This window comes from Oryzias latipes, chromosome 13 (genome assembly GCF_053564925.1).
Source record: "Oryzias latipes strain Hd-rR chromosome 13, Olatipes_Hd-rR_3.1".
Classification (NCBI taxonomy): Eukaryota; Metazoa; Chordata; class Actinopteri; order Beloniformes; family Adrianichthyidae; genus Oryzias; species Oryzias latipes.
In genome coordinates this window covers 17522821-17548970 of record NC_136249.1, presented here as the reverse complement: position 1 = coordinate 17548970, position 26150 = coordinate 17522821, and the positions used below count along the sequence as shown (strand labels likewise).

General features: G+C 39.0%; 1 protein-coding gene across 10 annotated transcripts in view; it reads right to left on the bottom strand.

Moving 5' to 3' along the window:
• Positions 1-26150, bottom strand: part of LOC101159603 (chloride channel protein 2) — a 130237-nt gene that overhangs the window by 39730 nt on the left and 64357 nt on the right. For all 10 annotated transcript variants that reach the window (XM_078956544.1, XM_023961222.2, XM_078956542.1 and 7 more), the window contains 11 exons: positions 25605-25736; positions 23130-23258; positions 22249-22382; positions 21680-21757; positions 17362-17440; positions 16883-17008; positions 16486-16570; positions 14293-14394; positions 13818-13902; positions 10887-11042; positions 938-1007 (listed from right to left, as the gene is read on the bottom strand). In XM_078956544.1, coding sequence (XP_078812670.1) covers positions 938-1007; positions 10887-11042; positions 13818-13902; positions 14293-14394; positions 16486-16570; positions 16883-17008; positions 17362-17440; positions 21680-21757; positions 22249-22382; positions 23130-23258; positions 25605-25736 — 1176 coding nt within the window. The remainder of the gene's footprint in view (positions 1-937; positions 1008-10886; positions 11043-13817; positions 13903-14292; positions 14395-16485; positions 16571-16882; positions 17009-17361; positions 17441-21679; positions 21758-22248; positions 22383-23129; positions 23259-25604; positions 25737-26150) is intronic.

Here is a 26150-nt window from a genome sequence, read left to right as displayed (position 1 = left end):
TGTGACTATTTTTATTTGTTTTGTCCGCACAACAAAATTATGAACATTAGGTGACTTGTTTAAACCTGTGATGCACAGCTTTCCATTTGTGGTGCATCGCAAAAGTAGGCAGGACAACACTAAATATGCATGGCTTAATCTCAGATTGATTGCTGTTTACAGGATAAACAACCTAAAGCAACATAAAAGTCACGTAGGCTCATAATATGAAACACATTTGTATGTATTTTTTATTTCAGCCATCTTTGGGATATTTTAAGATAATGTTGATTTAGCTAAATGCAGTTTTGGTAAAAACAACATTAAATGTTCCCCAAAATCCTTTACTATGTTTCCCTCTTTCTTGTATACATTTATGTGGAGTTGATGTAAAGTCTGTAGATCCCTCTCACCCATTGACTTAAAAGAACTGCAGTGAGTGAGTGTGGCATCACTAAAAGAAAATAGTTTACTTCTGGCTCCAACCAAATGAAGTCAATTTAGTCGCCACTTGTTTGCTATATGGACGCCGCCATGTTGGTACCAGATGTCGTTGGTAAGCAGTCATTGGTTCGAATTGGTCTGACACACAGTTTCTATGGCAACCACTCTGGCCAGCTAGTTTGTTGTTTCACAGTGTAAATTACTTTTGTATCAAAGATTTCTGCTGTGTTTTGACCGGAAGTTATTTTCATAAACCAACACAAACACGTTATTGCCTTTAAATTGGTCTCTGTTTGGACTTTAGTCCAATCATGCATGCTAACAGGCCTTTGCCTGAAAAGCAAAGCATGAACTTTGTCTCATTAGAGAATTGCTGTTTTGCCTCCTCTCCCCCCTGCTGACACTGAGTGGGTGTCTTTTCTTCTTCAAATAACACATTTCAATCTGGCCGCTCCCAGGAGAAGACGCATACTCTCTGCTTTAATACTCTCATCATTTGCTTTTTGCTTATTACCTATGACAAAAACAGGCATGAACGCTCCACAGGGCACTGGGAGGGTGGTGGCCAGGGCTGACATCCAGAACTGTGAGGGAGAAACAGGAAAAGGCAGAAGATAATAAACCAAAGAACAGCCTGGCATTTCAATAAACCTCCAAGAACCATCCTGCGTGCCCCCAGATGATAGCCGAATGAAATCCTCCGGCAGCAGTGAGGGGGCGGTCATGCAAAGCTCACCGCTGGGGTTAGATTGAACTGTCACATTGGCTATTTATTCCACAAAGAGCCTGAAATAAAGCCCAGGTAATAAGCGAGCTCCGCTGATTGGCCAACACTGTCGGACGAGGTGACAGGAAGTTTAATTAGGTAACAAAGAGAAAATGCCAGGTCTGACAATTTCTGTAAATCACAGTCAATGAGTACACACTAATGCGTGTTTGTGTGAGTGTGTTCATCAAGAACAACAAGAGGGAGTTTTTGAAAAGCTGTCAAGGTTTGAAAAAAACTACATTGATGTTTGAAATGAAACAATCGTCTGGAAAGTTGACCAATTGCTTCTTTACTCATATATAAAATACATATGAAAGAATTATTTTAATTTTATAACATTCATCATCAACACAGTGAAAAAGTACAAAAAAACAATAAAAAAAACACGTCCTACACTGACACCTATTGTTTCTTTCACACATTCAGCTTTTTATTCTTATGTAAATAACAGATACTAAGATTTTTTTTCTTTTTGCTTCAGAATGTAAGTTTTGAGTGACAGGAAACTGTGGGAGTGATTTGAAGACAAGGGCCTACAGTGGGAAGCAAACATACTGTGGCAGAAGAAGCATCTGGAGATACAGTACCTGATTTGACTGGAAATTCCTCCATTTTTAAAGAAGGAATATTAGAGAAACGCAGATGAACAGCTTGCAAAGTCTTAGTCACATGCACCCATGGAGAAGGTCGACCCGTACAGGCGCTGCAGGTGTTTTGGTTTTCCAGGCCCGTGGAGGCTTATAGAGAGGAACAACACTACTGGACTCCTGTGCCATCCGCAAGCTTAGGGGGAATTTAAAATTCATAAATCTGTATGACACACCTGTGCCCCACCTATTTCCCCCTTACTTACTCTTATGTGTGGTTTAAAGGTTCACTTGCAGCATGCCTGTGAAAACAATGTGCATGAACATTTTCTCTCTCCGGGTTGACGATATCCATGATGTTTTGTGTAGGTCACCATATGCCCCACACAGGTCTGGTCATTTTTTTACTCCTAGACACCTTGCATCCCCCCTGTAAGGCCAGTTGGGATTAAGTGTGCTCTAGTGTGCTGCAGAAGTTGGATGGTAATAAAATAGCGCTCAGAGATTTATAAATGACTATTGATGAGCTAGCGATGTCTTTCAGCTTTTTGGATTTGTTACCTGTTGTCATTAGAATAGAAGTTTCTTAGACATAAAACTTCAAGGATTATTGACCGTACATAAATTAAGGTTTAAAGATAAAAAAAAAAACATTTTAAACAGATTGTCAGAAAATCATGGTGGGCAATGCTAATATTTTTGCAAAATTTTTCATTATAGAAAATAAAAGACTTTATCTATAATAAAAAAACAACATGCCATTAAAAATATTAAACTTAAATAGAGATCCTACATTGCTTTTTAACTGATTTCATTAAACAAGAACAACCAACACGTTATGGAAGCCCATGTGACTTTGTTAAAAAGTACAAGAGACATTTTCTTTAATGAACTGACGTGACGTCATCTCTGATGAGGTGGGTCCTCTTGCTTTATAGTGGATCAAGTAAGAGGGATACAATTCTTCTCATTTATCTTTTGACTGCATTCTATAAATTGTACGAGTTCCAGCATTGTACGAGCCCTTTGACAGACGCCATTGCGGTAATATTCTCCTGGTTTCAAATCGACTTTTTAATTACTGTAATTTTTCCGTCTCTCTCCTCTCACCGATGCTGTCCCTCTGCTCTTTCTATAGTTAGCCGTAATTAAGGCTGGCTGCCATGGTGACGTGATGGATCAACCTTCCACTCCCGCCGTGTTCACACCCACAGCAAACACATATGTGAGTGGGTGTTCACACACCTCCAAGTACAGACAGCACAACGCAGACTCGCTGAGAAGGATGAAAGCGCAGCGCAGCCAGAAATTATTTCACAAGAGAAAATATCATGGTCTTTCACAGACTGCAGGACTTTCTCATCCGTTTGAGACACTTTTTATCTTCAAACCAAACCAACAAAACCTTCAGTGACAAAGTTCAAATCTGGAGTTTGAAGGATCTGTGGACACAACATTTCACAGATATAAATCAAGGGATTTACCATTATGTGGTTCAGTCACCTGCTTGATTAAATAAAAAAAGAAGAACAAGCAACTAAATATTTCATTTTATGTGTTTAACTGTGAAAACTTGGTTCCCTGAAAACTGGAACTTTAAAGGATCTTTATGTTGAATGACAGCATTGTAGAATGATCAACAGATCTGATGTTAGAATGAGGAAACCAGCTAAGTTTTAGTCGTCACCGTTAGCTGCTTGTGAGAAGAAACTTCTTTGTTTCACATCAGAGAGAAACTCAAACATTCTAACTCTATCAAACGTACAATGTGATCAGATTCAATTTCCTCCACTTTATGTCCACATTTACGCGGATAGAAAGATTTTTTCCTTTATTTCTGTTTATTTCATTCAAATATTCTAATTTTACAGGATTCTGACTTAACCCTGGAGATCCCATTTCCTCTGGGCTTTATGGTTAATTTGACATTTCTTTTCCACTTTGGTTAGCAGCAATTATCAGTAGTCAAAGGACTTAAGATACAAATGGAAAAAAACATGAAACTAATTAAAATAAATGTAAAATAAAATAAAGAAATTACAAACAAACATCGCCCAAATTTGATCTTGTGGGTTCTCTAAGGTTACGTTTGCTGTTCTTTTACATGTTTTAATTTATTTAGCATTTATTTTTTCCTGCTTCAAGTTTAAAAAAGCAATATCTTGATGCATCTCTGAATTGAAAGTGTTACTTCTGCTTGGTTTGATGTCTTTAATCCGTCCTCTCACCAAGATGGGTCATAAACCTCAGAAACTCTATCCAAACCCCAAAATAATTTTTCAAGGGCAGTTGGGACCTTTAAAAAAAAAAACTTTTTTTTGTGGTCTTTTAAATCTACATTGTCATTGCTAAACACCATTTTTTTCTGTTTTTATTTAGTTTTGTTTTGATTGCTCGAAATTAACCATTTCCAAATCCAAATCAAAATGTGGTTATGACAGCATCTGTGTGTAAAGTCGGATATTCATCAGTAAAACCAACATTATGCAACTATAGTGATTAGAGTTGCGAATGATAAAATACAACTGACCTTTGATTCTAGTGAAACTTGTGCAAAAAAAATCGCAACCGTCATTTGAAACAGTAATAATAAAAAATATTCAGAATTTTGTTGGTGTAATATGAGCTTAGTTTATAAGAAAAATGTTGGTTTGGGGCTAAAAACAAGGAGAAAAATAACATCTGTGGTACTGGAAAATGGAACTCTAGTTCACATCATGAATAACTAAATCAATTCTCAATCGAAATAATAAAAATATACTGTATATACATATATACTTTTTTTTTTTTAAATCACTCTAATCGGTCAGTTCTTCTTATGATTAAACACAAGTTACAAAACCGAAACTCATGTGTGAAAATGACTGCATCACCTGAAGCAGCTGCTTGTGAACACATTAGAAGACATTAGCACACACTTGAACACAGGTGAATGTGACAGCCTAATCCATTTCCTCATAGGGCAGCAGCCTCAACCATGGCAACGCACTGACGTCTGCTACAGTCGCTCATAAGTCCTCCAGCAGGAGGTTCAAGTCTCTAAAGTAAACCTTCCTTCATGCAGCAAATGCAGAAGAGACTTGACTATCATCAGACCAGAGTGTCTGATGATGGTAAATACAGTGGAAGACAAAAATAAATATAAAAAAAAAAGTCACACAGAGTGAACATTTAATGGAATCTTTTTTTTGTTTTGTTTAATCTCCATGATGCAGCATGGAGATAAAACGCCACGACAGTAAATTAGCTCAAGTAGACAAGGTTCATCTGTGAATGACAGCAGAACTTTTACACGTTCCCAAAGGACACTCTACCCGTCTGAAGGGAGGAGTTTCACATACGGGTTGAACCAAAGCCAGTTTGGAGCTGGATTTAACAAATGGAGGTGTTCCAGTGCTAAGGGCCAGGAGCTTACAGAGCAACAGTGAGTCACATGAGCTTGTTTGCAAATGCAGTTAGGAGAGGCTGGTGTGCAGAGAACATTTGATTCAGTAGTAAGTGTGTTCTGTTCTAATGCAGTGGGGCAAAATGGTATTTAGTCAGCCACCAATTGTGCAAGTTCTCCCACTTAAAAATATGAGAGAGGCCTGTGATTTTCATCATAGGTATATCTCAACTATGAGAGACAAAGTGAGAAAAAGACATCCAGAAAATCACTTGGTCTCATTTTTTAAGAATTTATTTGCAAATTGTGGTGGAAAATAAGTGTTTGGTCACCTACAAACAAGCAAGATTTCTAAATCTCACAGACCTGTAACTTCTTCTAAAAGATGATCCTTGTTACCTGTATTAATGGCACCTGTCTGAACTTGTTCTCTATATAAAATACACCTGTCCACAACCTCAGACAGTCACACTCCAAACTCCACTATGGCCAGGACCAAGGAGCTGTCTTAGGACACCAGAAACCAAATTATTGATCTGCACCAGGCTGGGAAGACTGAATCTGCAATAGGTAAGCAGCTTGGTGTGAAGAACTCAACTGTGGGATTAATTATTAGGAAATGGAAGACATACAAGACATCATCCTTTGGTGCGGTTTTTCAGCAAAAGGACTAGGACGACTGACCGTGTAAAGAAAAGAATGAACGGGGTCATGCATGGTCAGACTTTGAGTGTAAACCTCCTTCCATCAGCAAGGGCCTTGAAGATGAAACGTGGCTGGGTCTTTCAGCATGACAACGATCCCAAACACACGGCCCGGGTATTGAAGGAGGGGCTTCGTAAGAAGCATTTCAAGGTCCTGGAGTGGACTAGCCAGTCTCCAGATCTCAACCCCCTAGAAAGTCTTTGGAGGGAGTTGAAAGTCCGTGTTGCCCAGCAACAGCTCAAATTCATCACTGCTTTAGAGGAGATCTGCATGGAGGAATGGGCAAAAATACCAGCAACAGTATGTAATACTCAAAAGTTACTTCACCTCAACCTTAGAAACTAAACTTCTATGATGGACAGGAAGGTCTTGGTTTACATTACCTCTCTGTTTTCACTCAATTTTTGGAAGGTAAACAGAAATAACAGCTAAAATGTATCTGAATATTTTGTTTTATAACAGAAGCTTCTAACACATTTGCACCTTTGGAAGAAGGTGGAGCTTCAGCAGCTTCCTCTGCTCCACCTTCTCGAGCAGTAAAGTAAAGGTGGAGGAGGCGCAGGTGACCACAGGTGACAATAAACTTGTTTACCGTATTTTCCCTCCACTAAACTTGTTGAACTATCCAATCAGAACAAAGACTGAACTCTGACCTTCATCTCCATTCTCTCAATATATTAGCCAATCTGAACAAAGAACCAGAACTATGGCAGGGAGATTTCAGGCATAAACAGAAATGATTAGATGAAGCTCTTTCAACTACATAAAGCTACTTTTATTTTTTTTAAATACCATATTAGACACATGAATTTTCATGATGGCTTTAATTATAAATTTTACTGTTGCTTCAGGCCTTTACTATTCTAGACGAACAAGGTAATTAGCTCACAGGCCCAAATCCGATTTGGAAAATGAATATGAATATTGATGATGCTGAACAGAAATAATACCTAAGTACAGGTGAGTATCTGGACGCCTGCGGCCCAAACTAAGAGAAAATAATGAAAACAGTTTAAAAATGCCGTTAATTTGTGTAAGAGTAGTTTACAAAATACTTTCACTAAACGTGGAAACTGTATTTAAGAAACAAAAATCTCCTGAGATTAGTGACATAAATTTAAGAAAAAAACTTTTTATCTACACCAAGTTTCTCTGGAAAGCAATTTGAACCTAACCAAAACACAATAACAAAATAACCAAACGAGAATCAAAGTTGCAGAAAAAGTTAACTTCTCAGTTTTTTGTTGACTTAAACTCATTTAAGAAAACTGCTTGAAATAAATAAATTAAAAATAAAAACAAATAAAAAATGTTGAATCTGCTTACTAAAGGTCTTCATTCAACAACAATGAAAACTGGAAACTTAATAATATTATTACACTCAATTCGTTAGGTCAGTCAGTCAGCATAACTGCCTGTCACAGAAGTTCAGGATTTAGCTTTCAGATCTGTAGCAACAAAAAGCCAAAGGTCAAAGGATTTAGCAGAAATAGCTGTGAAATAGTCACCTGCTCACAGAGGGACATGGGTGGTCACTTCACAGCCCATCACCACCCATTAATGGGTTGTTCACAGAACTAAAACACTCCACACTGTTAGCGGTTACTGTGCAGGAATTTTAAAGCTGAACTGTTAAAAGATTAAAGACAAACCACCAAACCCCAGAGATGCAGTTTAGACTCTACAGACGCTCAGTCAGCATCAAGGTGAAGATGTACGGTACAATCCGAACGGTTACAGTTGAAGTTTAATCTGTCGTAGAGTTACTGGTGTGCAGTGATGGGTCTAAACTCAAACGTACGTTCTCGAGGATCCTCTGGCAAGAAGAAGATACTTTAAGAATCTTCTGAATTGCACTAAATTATATTTTATTGGTCTAAAAAGATTTGTTTTTCATTTAAATACAAATCAAATTTGCAGCTATACTTTAAATTCACATAACTGAACTCGGAAAAGTCAAAACCTCTTTCAAACAATCACAGAAAGCCCTCATTTCATTATTTCAACTTAAGTTATGAGTTACTCAGACCATCTTCGCGGCTTACTGGCCTTCTTTGTCAATTTTGTGTTTTTTTCCATTTATGTGAAAATTAAGAGATGAGATGATCACGAAACGTGTAACTTATGTTTTTTGCGCGTCTCTCCATTGTGTGTCTGAGACAATCCGCCAATGACTTCTACATAACTTCAATATTCATGTCCTCCTGTTAGCATTTGCAGCTCCACCACTAAAGCTTCAGTTATGAACTAAATATGGAACTATCACCTGACGGTTTGAATCCAAACACTGGTATATCATCAGCTTCAAGCAGCAGTGTAATGGAGCAGCTGCTGTGTTGGAGTGCATCGAGTTCAACAGGTGCATCCGAGGCAGAGAGACGTGAAGGACCAGTACCAAGGGTATAGGTAATGACGCACTAGCCAAGACATTTATACTCTGATTTGTCAGCCAGCTGGGAGCCCTCGGCTTATGTGTGTCACTTTCAGAGGACGGTGTATTGCCCCGGGGGCCTTTAGGATCCTCAGGGGTCATAGTTTTATTCCCACATCAATTACAGAGCCTCCAACTTCCAGTCAGTCTGTGGCAGACACAGAGAGACAACTGAATGTGATCAGGGTCACGTGGCTGTCATCTCACACACACACACATACACACACACACACACCTGCGTATGATTACACATCACTAAAAATAGCATTTAACTAATAAGCATGCAAATTAGCTTCCAGGTTTGTGTGTCTTTGTAATTAATTTCTGTGTGTGCAGATTTGGAAATTAGGTGATTAAAAAAAGAAGAATTGTGACATAAAATGAAATAAAACCTGCAAAATCCTATTAAAGAACCTTTCATACAACAAAGATAGAGACACGAGTACTTCATCAAAACGCTTTCAGCTAAATCTCCTCAAACTGCCTCACTGCTTCCTTTAAACTGCTCCCAGATCTACAACCCGACAACACACTCAGACACCCTGACCAGATGTCATTGGGTTTTTCACACTGCAAGGCAACTTTTTTCCCAGAACTTCTGCGAAACAACCCAGTCAGTTTTAGATTTTCCACTGCATGCAGCTGCACAGTCGATGTCATTTTCTTTAGCAGCCAGGCTGCAAAACCTCTGAGTTTCAACCATTGGATTAAAAACTTTCTTTCTGACAGACCCCTAACAATGGTACATGGCATTTACAAGAACCAAAGTTCCGCAAATTAACTGAATGTTCTATATATAGAACACAACCTCCCTGTGCATCAGCAGGTCCCCGGGCTTAAGAGTGTTCTCACAGCAGACCAGTTGGACAGTCCATGAGTCTATATGGCTCTTGTGATCGCTCTGCTGCTGGCATCTGGCCCAGCTGCAGGGGTAAACCGGCCTCTGGACCCCCAGACAGGACAGTGGGGCGGAGAGCACAAGCTTTAAAGGACTGTGGAGCCAACAGAGGCAGTAAACAGAGCTCCCTCATGTCTGCGTGTAAGTGTTGCTGTGTCTGGACATTGACGGTAAAAGAGTTTATGAGCAGCAGTGCTGTTGGCACGACCCGAATGATGTGCGATGAGTCTGCCCCTAGTGTCTGAGTAGGTCAGTTGACTTAACTTGAAAAAAGAAAATTTAACAAAGCTTGTTTGTTCCCAGATGACTTAAGAAGTATAAACCATTTATTTAAAAATACTTTCCACCTGTGTTAAAAGAGGGTTTTCCAATGAAAAACAGCAGGAAACAATATCAAAGACCAGTATCCCCATAATTTCAAGCCTGCTTTCTTTTTGAAATTCTCAGTGCAATAAAAAGTAAGTTTCAGCTAGACATTTTTTTTTATCAAAAACATCTTCAAGAATAGACATCCATACCTCCACTCCTTATTAAGATCTTATAAAGAGAAATGTATTTTTTTTAAACATTTATGTACATTTAAGGCTATGCATGTCCCAGCCAAATGTCAAAGATGGTTTGAAATAATATGACTAAATTAAGATTTAAATAAAAGTTCAAATACATAATTGCAGAAACAACAAATGACGGCAGTCCTCACTAAATGTGAAGAAAATCGTAGGGCGTTGAAAAGGGTTAGGCAGAAGACACAATAATTTGTGTCTTCTGACATGCTTTTGACATGCAGTAAAAGGCATTTAGAGTCAAAGGCTGAGGGTGTCATCTTCTTTTGTGCCTAAAGAAACAATAACAGTGACTCAACTCAAAACCTTTTCAGCAAAAGGAAGATCGTTTGTTTTTCTGCACATTTTCCAGAACCCTTAATATGTACATTTTCTTTCAGTTGTGACTGTTTTTTTTTTTGCGTTTCTTTGGTTTTATTGTAAAATGTTTAAGGTGGGATCCAGATGCAGCAGATTACCATTATTTCACTTCATAAAATCTGTTTTTTTCTTTAAAACGAAGAATTTAGCAGCACATTTCAAAAGTGCATAGCTCAGTCTAAAAACACTAATCTTAATGCATATATTTAAATGTCGGATTAACATACTTTTTTAATTCATTAATGCTCAAGATGTTAAATTAAAAAAAAAATTGAGATTCATGGCTTGAGGATTAAAAGTTCAATTTTCTACAACATTTCTACAACAGACAGAATCCTCAAATAATGAGTCAATAACACCAAAGTGTGAAGTGTTTCCACCAAGTCACATAAAGTGGTGATACTATAGAAAATTGCATTTTCTGTATTATTCTTTTGCAGGCAGCACAGACCTTAGCTTTTTCATTACAGCTACAAAAGTCCTGCACTGAAAATACTGCAGTGATTAATCTATAAACCACACTATATTGCAGAGATCAAGGTGAAATAATCACAGCACAGCGGAAACATTAACTGTAGATGTGCAATTCACTTTATTTCCCCTCACATTATAGTGCTGGGATTTCAACACATTATTGTCTTAACAGTTAAATTATATTTAAAAACACAGAAGCTAAGACATGGTAAGAATCAGTAGAGTAACAAGCAAATGGTTATAAAGAGAGAGAAAAATGTTGTTGTTTTTCTATTGGATCCTTGTTCTTACCTTCATGACGATGAACAGGACCAAGGTGACGAAGACGTTCACCTGCGGGTGTTTCCAGGCTTGGGAGTGTCCGATGTAGTCAAACTCCTCTGCTATGCCTTGTTTGGCCCACGTTCGGTTGTCCAGCAGAGTCACCAGAGACTCCTTTTGCGTTAGCTACAAACCAAAGTACAGCAAGATGATCACATGAAAACTGTAGTAGTTGTGCTTCACTTAGACTTAAACATAATCTTCTGCATACAAATGTCTCCCTCTGTCTTTATCACATGTTGGAGGTTTGTGCATGATACGGGATCTTCACAGTTACTCATGTTAACCAGGTTATCGTTTTTTTTTTGTGGCTTTTATGCCTTTTCAAGCAATTATTTAAACTCCATTTGACAACCGTAATATTTTATGGATTCTCTGTGTTGTGTGTGTGCTGTTTGAATGAGTGTAAATATGATTAGAAGTACTTATAATGTTTAGTAAAAACAATCATTTTTTATTTAATTTCTAATACGTTTTTCAATTAAAATCCCAAATAGATGTGATATATTTATGCAAATTAATTTTTCCTTTCCATTTTCTTGTTTAACTTGAAATAAATCATTCATTCAATCGGTGCTACTCTGACGGATGTAAAGTATCCAAAACAAGTATGTTTAAGCAATTTTTCTGTGAAAAATCCTTTTTCAATTTCTAATGACAGTAACTGCTGCAGCCTAACACAAACTACTTACCACCATTGACTATAAAAGAGAACTGGACTGAGTGACCCCCCCCCCCGTATTCCGAACAAAAAGTACTTGCTGGCTCCAAAAAGCTTAAATCCTATTGATTTCTATTGCAAAAAAACAGCTGTCATTCTCAGAATAAACATTCTTGCTCTGCTCTGCTTTTTAACATGTTCGTGATAATCCAATTTTCTTCCTTATATTTTTTTCTGTAGTTCAAGTTATTCAAGTTACAAACTGACCAATCAGATGCCTTAAAAAAGTAGCTTGAGCCTGCTGGCCCCCACGTCCAACATTTAAAACGTGGAAAAAAAATTTATGTGACCCGCTTTTAACTGGAAAGGGTGTGGCCTTCCAAAAAGCTCACCCTGATTGGTGAGAGACGGTTGCCATAGAAACTTTGACTCAGGCAGACTCGGACCAATCAGTGCTTACTGATGATGTCTGGTTCCAACATAGGGGCATCTGTGTGGTGAGAAGAATGGTGACCAAATTGACCTTATTTGGTTGGAGCCAAAAGTAAACTACGGTATTTTCTATAGGTGACATTACACTAAGTCCAGTTCTCTGATACAGTCAATGGCTAAAACAGGAGGAACAATGTGCTCTGATATTGTTACAGGATTTCACTGGAGCCATCTGGCAGCAAGTTCTGAGAGAAATCTGCGTCTCACTTCAGAACTGATGCTGCTGCTGCTGATGATGATGTGATGAGTGTGGAAGAGGCATTGAAAAGAGGAAGAATTGGTCCGGTGTGGGCAGAGACTTAAAAGCCTGAATCATCCTCTTATTAGGAGCCAAAGCTGAACAGCAATCTGCATGTATGAGTGATGATGGTGGAGGTGTTTGTGATGGACAGACTGTTGAAGGTCTCATTTCATAATGAAACATGTTTATAATCACACACATATATGAGTCATCAGAGGAGAGGAGCTGTTTCCTCATAGCAGGCTGCAGGCATGACATGTGGAACAGAAGAGCCAATAAAAAATGTAAAAAAACTAATAGTAGCTGAATTATTTCATCTCCAAAGTCGAGCTTAAATTGCACAATCCTACACTGAAAATCCCTCCATGTAATATGTTGGTCTGTTTTATAGGTTGGTGATAAAATCCAGTTAAGACTATTTGTTGACATAGGAATAATCTGAAATGAATTTGATTTGAAATGTTTGAGATGAAAATTGCTTAGTGTTTTTAAAACAACTTAAATTAGTTACATTTCAAGTTTATTATAAGGAACTTCTCTTGCTCTCTTGTAGAGGGTTTTTATTTGAATATCTGACCAAGTGTAAGCAGAAATGTCAGGCCTTGCATTCGTGTATCCCTGCAGAGCCTCATATTACACTGCATATGATTTTCCTAAACCTGACTGGAAACATAAAACGACCCTGATTTTAAAAACAAATACAAGTCATGAAAAGAAGGCTTTGGATCAGAGAGAACTAACAACCTGTTTAAATGATTAGAAGTGTAAAGTTGTTGTTAGGAAGTAACTTGTCTCCAACAGTTTGAAATCTTCAAACAACTCACAATTTAAAAACCTAGTTGAAATCTCAAAATTCCAACATTTTAGTTGGAATTTTGGGAAAAATCTCTTATCAAAGAAATCCTTTCCTACGTGCGAGTCTCACTTTCTGTCCCAAACACTTTTGTGTTGAGCAGCAACTCTGCCGATGTCTTGCTGCTGGTCTGTGCTGTGCAGCTGGACACAATCAAATATTTATATCAGAGCGTTCACTGCCACGGGCAGCCTGTCTTATGCATGCTGCACACCTGCTGTGCGTATTTTTAAAGAGAAGCCGCTGAGATTTCTTGTGGCAATCCTATGAGCTTTTTGAGCTAAGAGGAGAGAAACTAAGACGCCGGTTGGCAACTGGACAGAAAATAAGAACATTTTACTAAAACAAAGAAGAAGAATGTGTGTTCAGAGGTCAAAGCACAGGGAAAATGTGAAAAGTACCACAGACAGAGCCTGCCTTCATTTAGGAGAACATCTGTGCAGGTATTCGAGCTGATTTGGTAAAGAACATGAAAACGGTGCAACAGAGTCCGTCAGCCGTTCCTCCACCATCTCCACCATATTTACAGAATCCTCTTTTCTGAAAGCTCTCAAGGGATTTTCACTGTACTTCCTGCCACGTCTTTGGAATTTTTTTTATCCAGCATTGATTATTTTTCATGTTTATGTTTGCTCAGTCTAAAGAAAGCTGTACCTTTCCAGCCATAAACTGTCCAAAGCCAGGAGGAAACGTTAGAGTTGAGATGATTAAAGTGACCAGAACTGGATATAGCAGACGCCTGAAAGCAAGGAGAAACAAACATGAAGAAGAGAAATACAGACAAAAAGGGGATTTTGTTCATTTGTGAGGTTCAGTCATTAACTTCTTTTACTGTGATGTGGGGGGAAAGCACAATTGAACACGCAGTCCTAAATAGGAAATGTGCATTGCTGTCAAATTACAATAAAAAACTTGTCTTCATGGCAAAACAGTTCCGATGCAAAACACACAAACTGACAAACAGAACGGTAGAGCAGAGCTGAAGCTGCGTTGGTCAATGAATCCATTTTCTACCTGTGCATGCACAGCTGAATGAGGATGAATACCATTGGCACAGCTGGGGGGCACATTTGAACAGAATGAGCCTTTAAAAAACACACCGGAACCACCTTCCTCCTGGTTTACCTACTTCTTCATGAGGAAACGATTGATGGTCTTCTGTGTGCGGATGAACTGTACAATCAGCCGGTTCAGGTAAACAAACAAAGCCCCCCCGAAACCACTGGCAATCCTGTGAAGAAACAGAAAAGACTTAAACAAGACTTTACATACATTTGAAATAAACTGGATGTAATAAATATGATAATCTCCACTCATTTCAGTGCTAAACTCCCTCTGAAGGCTTTCTCCATACATTTAGCCAGTAAAAAAATTATGTAAATGTAATGATGCTCTAATGTACTGGATGTCAGAGATACCAGCAATATGACATATGAAGTCATAAAATGTTCACAGCAATGAGCAGATGAGTGAAAGATAAGAGAGATTGAACTGAGAAGACATTTATAATAAAAGAGCAAAATAATAAAATGGAAAAGAGGAATAATATGAAAAATGGGAAAACCTAAGCAAAGAGTTGAGGAAAGACTGGGAGAGCAGAAAACTCTCAGGTCTATGCAGGACAATAAAAAATATAATTTGAAATGCTAAACGGAAGTCGTCTTCATTGACAGTGAAGAGAGAAATAAAGAAGTTTTACAGAAAAAAGACGAGACAACCTAATGCTTTTAAAATGAACTTCCTGCATTATTCATTTCATCAAATACCTCTGAATAAATAATGAGCAGGAGGAGGGCGGAGTCTTTGCCCCCTGCTGCAGCGTGAAGAAAACACTTGGTGTCGGCTTTACTGCATTTAATGAAAATGTTCCTTCAGATAGAAATATTTAAATTACATCTAAATAACAGGATTTAGCTTTTGTTTATGAGGTGTAACCAGGAAAACGGCACATGTCAGACGACATGCATTCATGTCAGAAGCATTTCTGAAGCTAAAACCTCACAAAAATAGACTGAAATTGAAAAAAAAAGAATGCATCACTGATATCAAGTCCATGATGCTCAAACACCAAACAAGGAGAAGGCTACGACTGCTGCATGTCAGCGAGCTGAAGCCTTCATCACAGACACAAATCATCCAAAACTTTAAAGTTAATCCAGAACTTTTTCTTTTGCTGGTTTAAATAGGGTTAATGTCAGTGTTGATAAAGAACATTTTTGATAAAAAAATAAAGTGGGCTAAAATATATAACTTTTTTGTGATTGTTACATAATCTTTTGTTCATAAAAAGCAAACACTTTTTGATCAAATCTGATCATACATTATACTATTCAAATTAGTATAATATAACCTAAATAAGGAAAAATTACCTAAACATTTTTTGTCCTAACTCCATCTGTGCTTTGCTGTTTTAAATAATGCAGTGTTTGATTCTCAGGTTTAAGCTTGAAGCCTCAAAAGGAAGAAGAGCAAACGAGCTGGAAGGTGTTGATCGGCGAGAAACGGTGCGATGTGATCCACCGTGGCCTCATCTGTGGATCATTACTGTCCAGCATGAGATTGCATTTGCGCATGTTGCATGTGCTCCGCCTGAAGGTGCAATAAGCAGTAAGTGGGACATTGTGCAATTACTCCATGACATCCTGTCAGCTCAGCAGCAGCAGCACAGGCCAAGCTGACTGAGACACCAACCGAGCTCTGATGCTCGACAGCTTTTGGCAAAGAAAATGGAAGCTCATCTGCAGCAGCCCCCGATGAGACCCATGAGCACCCACCGAGAAAAGTTTAAAAGGAGTCAGAAAACAGCGGAGCCTGAAGACAGGCCTAAGCTGCTTTCATCTGAATGAGAAGGATTGAAGGAAGAAAAGGACGAGAAGCCCCCCACCCTGCTCTCAATCAGCTTCCTTCCCGAAGTCCCAGCTTTATTTCAGAGCTGCTGAAGAACCCTTGAGCTGAGGAGGAATGAAGAAGGCTTTCCCCTTAGAGACTAGCAGCTGGAGGGACCTGAATGATCTGCATTAGAGCAGCAGCCCATCCGTCAGAGACTGGAGCTCTCCAATAAACCCAAACTTAACTGAATTCTGAATGGACGGAGGACTTCAGTCAGATGAAGCTTTTTCAGGCTCATTTACCATTCCATCTCATTCTTACAGATGGAGGTAAAGTTTCTCAACTTATTTTCTGATAATTTCGTTCATTAAATGCTTAAAAGCTGTGGATTTAACATGTTGGACAACTTTTGGGTTTTAGAAATCTCTGGTGGTAACATTAAAATTAAACCCATGAGCGGTTAGATGTTTCTCCAAGTTAGAGGAGAACTTACCCAATGACGGCGAAAGCAGGAAGCTCCTGGAGGTCAAAGGGAAAGTCTAAGCGGAAGCGAGTTTTAAACAGCGCTGTGATGGTCTCTGCAGAAACAGAACAAGAAGACACAACTTTAACCCCCCAAAAAATTCTCATTTTTTTACCTGAAAGGTTCTGGAACATGACAGACGGGATCTGAAGCTAAAGTTGTGGCTCTTTTAGAAAAAAAACTTCCCCCAACATGAAAATACAGATTTAAAGTTTAAAAAAACTGAACTGCAGAGACTGTCTGAAGAGATCTGAGGTCATCAGTGGTGGAACACCAATGGTGCCATGTTAAGGTGGGTCATCACAATGTTATGGCTCACTTGGATAAAGAACAAAAGCACACAGAGCTGGGAACATGTATCCTTCACCTTCATCTCTGTTCCAAACAGCCAGCACTCTAAAGATGAACGCGCTGAACGTGGCTGCAAAAAACCCTCTCCAGTAGTTCCTCACAGCAAAGAATGTGGAGGTTACTTCAATGCTGAACAGAACACCTGAAACACAAATTAATAAATAGGCGTAAATAAATCAGTTACCAGCATTTTCCCTGTCAGTTGAGGGCGAACGTTGCTTTCCAACAGTCAGAGTGAGCAGAAAATGATCTGATACAGATCTGATACTGACACAGTGGAAGTAAATGTAGAGACATTTGTCCCAGAATACATGACGATTTATTGTAGATTACAAAGGGTGGAGAGGAGTTAGCTTCACTAACTTGTCCTATATAAACCTTTGATGAAAAGCTTCATTAGTTCCATGGCCAGATGTTGTAAATTATGAAGCTACATTGTATGAATTTCACAGAAAGTAACAGATTTGATTTGAGTTTCTTTATGTGGAGACTTGCCTCCGATCGGAGCAGCAAAACAGCAGCCCACTCCCACAGCGCAGGCAGCTGCCAGCATCTCGATGTTCCTGGACTCGTTCTGAAACCCAAACATGTGATCAACGGCCTAACCCCAAAACGAGGCGGTGCAATTCTCCATCGCATTCATTAAATATCTGGGACATTTTGAGGTCGTAGCATATAACAAGGATACAGCCTTTTTAATTCATGCCGGTTTATTACGACCCGTTTACTGCTGTCTGTTTACGCAGCGGACTGAACCATTCTGATCCAGTCGGTGAGCTTCCTCCTGAGTTCTATGTCAGTCACTAAAAAACCTGACAAACATTAACCCGTCAAAAAAAGAAAAGAAAAACACAAAGACAAAATAATCTCTATGCAAAACTGAGAAAAAACTGATCATTTAAAAAGTTGTGTGCGTAACCTTAATGATAAACTTTCCTTAATGTTGAACGGACTGGGTTTACCCACCTTCATTCCACCTCGACTGATGTCCTGAGAGCAGCATGTCAGTGACAAAGAGAAGTTAGTGTGTGTTTTTCTGCACAAGTGTATGCATGTGGGTATTTTTTTGTGCATGTGCGCATTTGGGCATGAGTTTGTGTTTGTGCATGTGTGGTTACATGTGTTTGTTTGTCTGCGTGTATGTCCGTGGGTGTTTGTGTGCATAAGTGTGTGTATTTGGATGTGTTGACGTGTGCGTTTTTGCAAGAGTATGGATGTGCGTGTGCATGTTCGAGTTTGTGCATATGGGTGTGTCTGTTCATCTGCACATTTGTGTGTCTGTGTATGACTGTGTGGGACTTTGACTGTCCTGCATCTCTATGCGTTCATATTTCTTACAGAGTGCTTACACTGACCAACTTCGTCAGAATCAAATATTTCACATTGTAAAAAACTTGCCATATACTAAAAATAAAAATAAAAAAGTATACGTAAACAAGTCTCTTTAAGTTTTGGGTTTGAACATGTTTGCTGTGTGAAAACTGCTGATGGATTTAAGGTCATCTTAAAGGAAACTTATTCTCAGGGGATAAAACTCCTGGGAATAAATAATGAAATTAGTAGGAGTGAGTCATCTTTTTGCTGAATTAATTCAGTATTTATTAGAAATGAAGACATGAATATTGGAGCATGCTGCAGACTCTGTAGATGAATTACCTTCAACTCCACCAGACCGGGCTCCTTCAGTTAGCATGAGAATCAGAAACAAAGGTAAACTAAAGAATAATGACTTTATGTGCATCAATGCAGCCCCCAGTCTCCCCCTCTGGTGTTGCAGCATTTACTCTCCATCACCTCAGATCAGATTAAAAACTATTGTAAGGATTAAAACTGCCTTTAGAATCAGATATTCTCTAAGTGTTTGCAGAACAGCTTTTTTTTTTTTAAGTATTGCACTCTGGAAAAAATGAATGTATGCATCTGTTTAACAGCTGAGCATTAGTATCCAGTGCTTAAAACTGTAGAGCGGTCTGCAGAGGGACACTTCAAAAATGCGCTTGCACTCCATGTTAAAACACCATCAGCTGCAGTGCGGCGCTCTTCTGAGAGGAGCGAGCGTGGCGCAGCTTTACAGGGAGACAATGGAAACAATTAGAGAGGAAGAGCGGCGAACAGACGGACGAAGAGACAAATGGCTTCATTTATGATGGGGGTATTTTAGAGATATTTTACCACTTATTAATTATATGTCCTTGTTTTTAAAGGACTGCACTTTTCGTTTAGCTGACAATTCTATGGTTAGAATGTGTTGTCTTCAATGTCTGAATGATGCAGATTTTTAATCTATCTTTTGCTCTTAAGTTTTATCACAGTACATTTTGGTGTGAATGATGCCCTGACCAAAGAGCAATTTTGAAATTTTGTTTTTACCAAACACAATAAAAAAAAGGGTATCAATCTAAAAACAGACAGACAGGAAAGATTTTAAAATATCTGAGGAAAATTAAAGAAAAGAGCATAACACACATAAAGGGAAAAAAAGTATCTAAAACAAATCAAAGAGAATAAATTAATAATTATTTGAAGGAAACAGAAACAGTGAATGTTGACCCTCACTAAAGCAGAAGAAAATGTTTGTTCAGCTGTTAAAAAAAAAATGTCATGGATATTCGGATGGAAGTAAAATTTAGGAGGAATTTCCAGTCTGCACTGAAAGGAGAAGGAGACACAAATTTCCAAGAAATCTGTAGCTTCAGGCTGTGAAGATACCAGAGTAGGAGGAGAAAGGAGTCCCAAATACAATACCAAAGTTATTATATTTAAACTGTATGCACAGAATTTTATTAACATTTTCAAAAGATTATTGGTTTTCATAAATTACAAGAAATCACAGAACATCAGCGTTGAGGGTAAAAGTGTGATAAAAAAAGCAATAAAGATTTTTTTTATTAAAGGATAATGACGCCGTCAATGTGCCGAACTTTTGGGTAAGGGAGAGTTTTTGAATTTTGGTAAATTCTTCTACAATTTAAGCTTCAGGGAAAGCCAAAAAGTTTGTGCAAACAAAACCTTTTCCTGTCCTAGCTATATGACATATGAACAAAACATCTATCTGCAGTTCTGCTGCTGAAGAAGTAAACTCCAGCTACTCCATTATTACATAATTTTTTTTTAAAGGTTTTTCTTCTTCAAACAAGAATGTTTGCAACCAAAAATGTTATATTTTCTGAATGTTTACAGTGTATCCTTTTCCCAACACAGATGAACCATCATTTCCACTTTAAAACGGGAACCTTGGGGCCTGGTGTATCGCTGTAAAGGTTCTGCTTTATGTTCTCGTATCCAAATCAGACATCATTTCAGAATGCGGAAAAGCTGGAACATGCTGGATGTGTTGTCATCTCTTTCTCTGTCCCCCTCCACCCACTCATCTCTCCATTTCATCTCACAGGAGAGGTGCCCACATCTCCTTATAAAGAGCTGCCTCTGCCTCCCTGCAGCCTCCGTTCTACAGATGAAAAACCTGATAGAATCGCTTCCCCAAGCTCTAAACCTTAATTTTCCAGCTTAACTTGGATCATTTACAGCAGAATTTGCTTCTGTTTGGGTTTTTTTGTGATAAAAGTATTTAGAAACCTAAAAAAAAGGCAGTTTGTTTGCAAATAAAAGCCTAATTATACTTTGAAAAATAGGTTGATCCTGGATTTTGACTGTAACAAATTAATGTCAGCAAATAGAAACAAAAAAACTTGCATTTTTGTGTTTCATTGAAAAGCCTTTTATTGTGCAAACAAATATTTACAGTGAATTAAACAGTTTTCTAACCCTAAGCCTAATAATATTAGTTCCAAAAAGCATTATAAGTAGGTGTTCTAAAAGCCCCATACCTGCTATAACAGCCCAACAGTGTGTAAGCCTGTGTAAAACTTTGACCCGAATCTTGCAAACCTGCAAAACTTATTCAGATAAGTCATTATTGAATTCCTTTTGTTATAAAACAAAACAGCAAAAATTGAATAAGTGTCAATCTTTTGTTTCGTTCTGCGTTTGGATCTTTGTCCTTACAGAGTACCTAGGCTTTCAGCCAATTATTCACACCAGCTTTGACTAGCGTGAAGAGTGCAGCTCCTAGACTACCAAATGAAACCATGTTTGCTTCTTTAATGATCTCAGTGATTATTAATCAGACCTTCTTCAGACTTTCCATGTGTGCGTATAAACCCGATTTAAGCAACGGAATCTGATCCACTTCAGAGCGGCGTGTTCTGTGCTAGTTCATAATTAAAAATGACTCAATATTTCCTAAGAGAGACTTTTTTTTTCTTTCTCTTTTTTCTCTCTTCTTTACGGCCTCATGTGTTGGACATATTTTACTTTAACAAGAGGGGTTATTAATCTTCAGACAAACCAAAGGTATGAATGAATAAACCCCTTTTGTAATTTAGGCCAAACTTTATTAATTTCAATCAGGTTTGAAAATCTTTAGTGTTGGACCGGACGGAAAAGGAAAGAAGGGAAGAAGAGAGAGGGATGTTAGAGAGAGGGGGGGTGGTAAGAGGGTGATAATAGGAGGGGGGTTAAGACCATGAAGCAGCATAAAGCAACAAGTTTACTGGTTGTTTATCATTACGGTAAGGTTCAAATGTAGTACAAAAAGGGCGGGGCCTGTCCACACACACACTCAAATGTTATCGACACGAGAGAGACTTTTCTTTTTAGATTTAGCACTTCATGTTTTTGTCTTTAACATTTTAACAACTACTATGGTTTAACTGACTAATATCAAATCCTGCTTAATTTACCTTGAGCTAAACAAATAGATAATGAAGATATGAATTGTGGGCAGAAATATCCTGCAGTGACAAGGACCCACCTCATATATTCCTCCAAACAAGGACATGAACTTGCAGAGCAGAGCTGCACACAAACTGGCGACGTGCACAAAGGGACCCTGAGAAGAAACAGAACCGCATGAAGCAGAAGCTTCAGATCGAGCAGCAGTTAGTCTGCTGCTTATTTAGTCACATAGACAATCTTCTGAAGAAAAAACAACATGTCAACAAAGGAAAAAAGTCTGCAAAAAATATTCAAATTCAGAGGAAGCAGTTCAAAGTGGAACCAATAGGATTATAGAGGAAGCATTAACAGGATGATGCACCAGCGAGAGGAAGTTAAAGCTCTGGCATGAATCGGGAGCAGGAATGCTGCAGCGTCTGCACACACAAACTACTTCACTTTATCTGATCGAAATCTGCCCGGTAAAGTAGAGGACATCCTTCTGACTCCCTAAACTACAAAGGTAGGATTGTCATTAGAAACAGGGTTTCACTTGAAATCTAGAAATATCTATTTAAAGCAGTAAACATGCAGATTTTAGCTGGGCATTTAACCACCAGCATAGTGGAGCTGAGTTGGTTGATGGTGTGAGTGTGTGAGTGTTACCTCCTTGCCCAAGGGCATTCCGCTACCTAACGCGCAGGTGAGGCCGATAACTTTAGCCACAAATGTCTTGAAGGTCAGGTATTCCTTCAGTACCACTCCTCTCAGGATTGTCTTCATTTCAGGAATACCTGAACCTGCAGGAGGAGCGGGGGGGGCATTAATGACCGACAATGGCTTCACTACAAGGGAAAAGAACTGCTCTGGCAAATGGCAAAATTCCCATTTAAATTCATGATTGAAGACAAGTGGTGCAGAAGCCAGAACGATAAGAACGTGTGACTGACTCCACGCTCTGAGGAGGTTTGGTTTTTCGTGTTATGTGGAGATAGAAAGCTCTGGAAGCCATGACTCATCTTAGCTTTGCTAAACTGTAGGCTTACTATCAATCTTGGAATTAGAAGAATTTAAAATAAAGTTAACTGCATGAAAAATGACAGACTTTGAAGGAGAAGCTAAAAAAATAACAGTCAGATTGTCAGGAGAAGGTTGATCTCTTTAGTCTTTCTTAAGTTGTCGCCTTTACCTGCAAGATGAAGTACCTGTACGGCACTGAATTCAGACAGAAAAGCAGCTGAATGTCGGGATTTGCTCGAACATGCATAAGATGGAGGAAGAATTCCTTTTTTCTAACTTTACACTGAAGAAGTCTTGTGAGATGGAGCAGAGTGACACATTGGGTGCTGCTACAGTAAGTAGAAATTACACACAAGTGTAGTGAGATTACTGCAGACTTGCAACATGAACCTGGAGGTGTTAAGTGCTAGAGAGTGAAAACTAAGAAGCTGCAAAGAAAACTAACAGTTATGTGTGGTTTCAATTTTCCAAAAGTCAAAAAGAACGACTGACAGGAGACACATCTGAAATAAAAGTTAAGCTCTTACCAACAGCCTGTGGTGCCAGAATCTGTGTAAAACCAGCAGAGAAGGTGATGAGAACCACAGGATACGTGACCCAGGCCAGATACTGAAGTAACACGTTGCTGTCCAGACCACCATACATCCACTTATGTGCTGTGAACACACACAGCAAGAGGAGACGTATAAGCCACAATCTGAGGTCTGTAGGTGAAGAGTGACTGTGCATAAATGTCAGAAATGACTGATGAAAGCTCAGGACTGGATAGGGGCTGTCTGTGGGAATGAGTTCAGTTCTTGTTGGGTATCCATGTGGTGGATACGGTTTGTCAAAACCATTTGTGTGATAATTTGTCAAATCTGTACGGGGCACACAGGTGGCCTGTAGGAAATAATAATAATAACAATGGATTAGGATTTATCTGTGTTTTTTCTTGGTGCTCAAAGCGCTTACAATTTGTCCATTGTTCATGCACTCGTCATTCATACTTGGTGATGGTAACCACTAATCTATCCACAGCTGCCCTGGGGCAGACTGACTGAATTTAAAGATCATAGACCTCAAGGTACAGCCACCTCAAGGGACATCATGAAAATGGAACAAACCATTGTTGTGCATATGGGAAGTCTATCGTGAAATATTTGTAATGCTAAAGGGAGTTGCAAGTACTTATGTCGTAAGGGGTTTACTGTCATCGTCCTACTGACTGCACTATAGTCTTTACTAAAGGGTCAGTACTGTCTACTTGCTGCGCGAGAATGCTTCACACACAGGTTGTGCAGGTGATACATGAGTGAGCCCACAGGACGCCCACACAAACTTTACACTGACCGGCTAATTTCCTAATTTCGCACTTATGTGAACAACACTAACAGGCTGCTTGTGCAGTTCACAGGATTTGGGGGGCTGAAAACATAAAAAATCTCTACGACGCGCCTGTGTCTAACATATTTCACCCTTACTTACCCATACGTGTTGTATTAGTGTCCACTACATATGTATGAGCATTTTCTCTCTATGGGTTCACTGAGTAGTCAATGATCTATTTTGTGTGGGCATACAAGTTTGACCATTTTTCTCCTGCATTCAGCCCGTATACACCTGTAACCCTTGTGCTATCCTAGGCACTTTAACATTGGGAGTTGGGTCATCTAGACCCACTAGACAGTGCGTTGAACCTTTTTTCTTCAATGATTTGTGATCCTCACTGGTGTCCATGGATTACCTTTGTCATGGTAGGGAGAACACGTCAATGTAAGGGTGGGGTCATCTAAGATAGCACAAGGGTTAAGGGCAGTTGGGACTAAGGCCTAAGGGACCAGTAGTCGCAGCTTGACAATGACTAGAACATGGCGTAAGGGACTGTACAACAGCATCACTTGTACGTCATAAATGTATGCAACTTCCATTAGCTTTACAAACCTTACTTCACAATACACTTAACACACACACGACAATGGTATGTTCCATTTTCATGACGTCCCTTGAGGTATCCATACAGTCTTAGGGGAATTGCAAAACACAACTGTGCTCCCCTTAAGATTCAGCCGCTCCTCTCTACGACCCTCCATAGGCCTGAACAGCCCTCGTACGGGGAGTTGACCCAAACGGCTCAACCCCCCATATGAGTGCATGTGACTAAGGCTTCACGGACACACATGTAGAAGTCTGTCTTTCTTCTAGGCTGAGGAAATAAACTAACAAATGAGAAACACTTCAGTTTAGTTTAAGATAAGGTCTTTCATGTCCTTCAGTAAAAAAAAATTCTTCAACTTAAAAAATGTTCTGCATCAACACACCACTAAAAACCCCTAAAGTGACTTTCCATCAATCCATCCTTGTCTCTCGCAATCCTCTTTCATCTCTTCTGAGTCATCTTTTTTGTTCTATAACATCTTTCACTCTGTTGCCACGCCCCCTCGCCTTAACGCTTTTTCTGTGGCTTTGAGCAGCCCATGCTGAAAATTTGAGAAACACTTCAATTGATTTTTTTCAACAGTTCAATCCCCACTACAGCATTATAGACACCTGTGTTTCTGCCACTGGTGTTTCCTTTGACCTCGTCTCCATCTCTTTATCCAGTGTTTCTACAACCATTATTGTTTGAAAAGGTTATTCCCCGTCAATAACATAACAACCAGTATTTTACAGTATTACACAAATTTGTGCCAAAGAAAAAACACAAAACAACACAAAATATTGTAGCCATCACATTTTTAATCACAAAGAAAAGATTAGAAAAAACCATGGAGTTTCTTCTCTGAAAGTCTGAAATGAACCATTTAAGCCGTTCCAGCTGAAACATTTCAGCGTTTATTCCTTCTCTGATTTGTTCAGAGGAACCACTTGACTGTTTTCACCAGGCAAGTTCAAGTCTGGACGCCGACGACAAGCATGCACGAAATGGTTTCTGCTCAGTGTTTAACCCCACTGTAGATGAGATCCCACAGACATGCTCCCGAGCCTCTGAGGGGGCGCGCCCATACCCATCTGCACCTTACCTTCGAGGCAGATGGCGATGCAGTAATCCATTCCCCAACTGACCAGGGCCATGACGAGTCCCAACAAGATGAGAAAGATCCAGTCCTCCCCGACCCGGGAGATCAGGAACTTCTGACAGCGGACTGTGCAGACTGCATGGATGACAAGGAGACATGTTAGTTTGACAGACGTTCTATCTATGCCATCCAGTCTATGAACCACTGAGAAATGACAATGAGTTCAGTTCTTGTTGGGTTTTGACCAAACAGATAAATGTGACAGATGACTTTTGACAAACACAGCTGTAAGAGAAAGGGTTAAATGAAGTTACAATTAGTTAAATCTTTTTTGAAGGTTAATGTTTTACTAATTCCAACAACAATGAACATCACTAACCAAGCACCATTATTGTCCATAAACTGACCAGCTGTAGCTGTGATACAAAAACCTTTTTAACCCCTTCATGCCTGCATTTATTTCCGACAATTTAAAAAGAAATATTCCTCTGTGTTTTTTCTGTCCACAGTGATGCTGAATTAAATGGAGACCTGATTAACTGGTATATT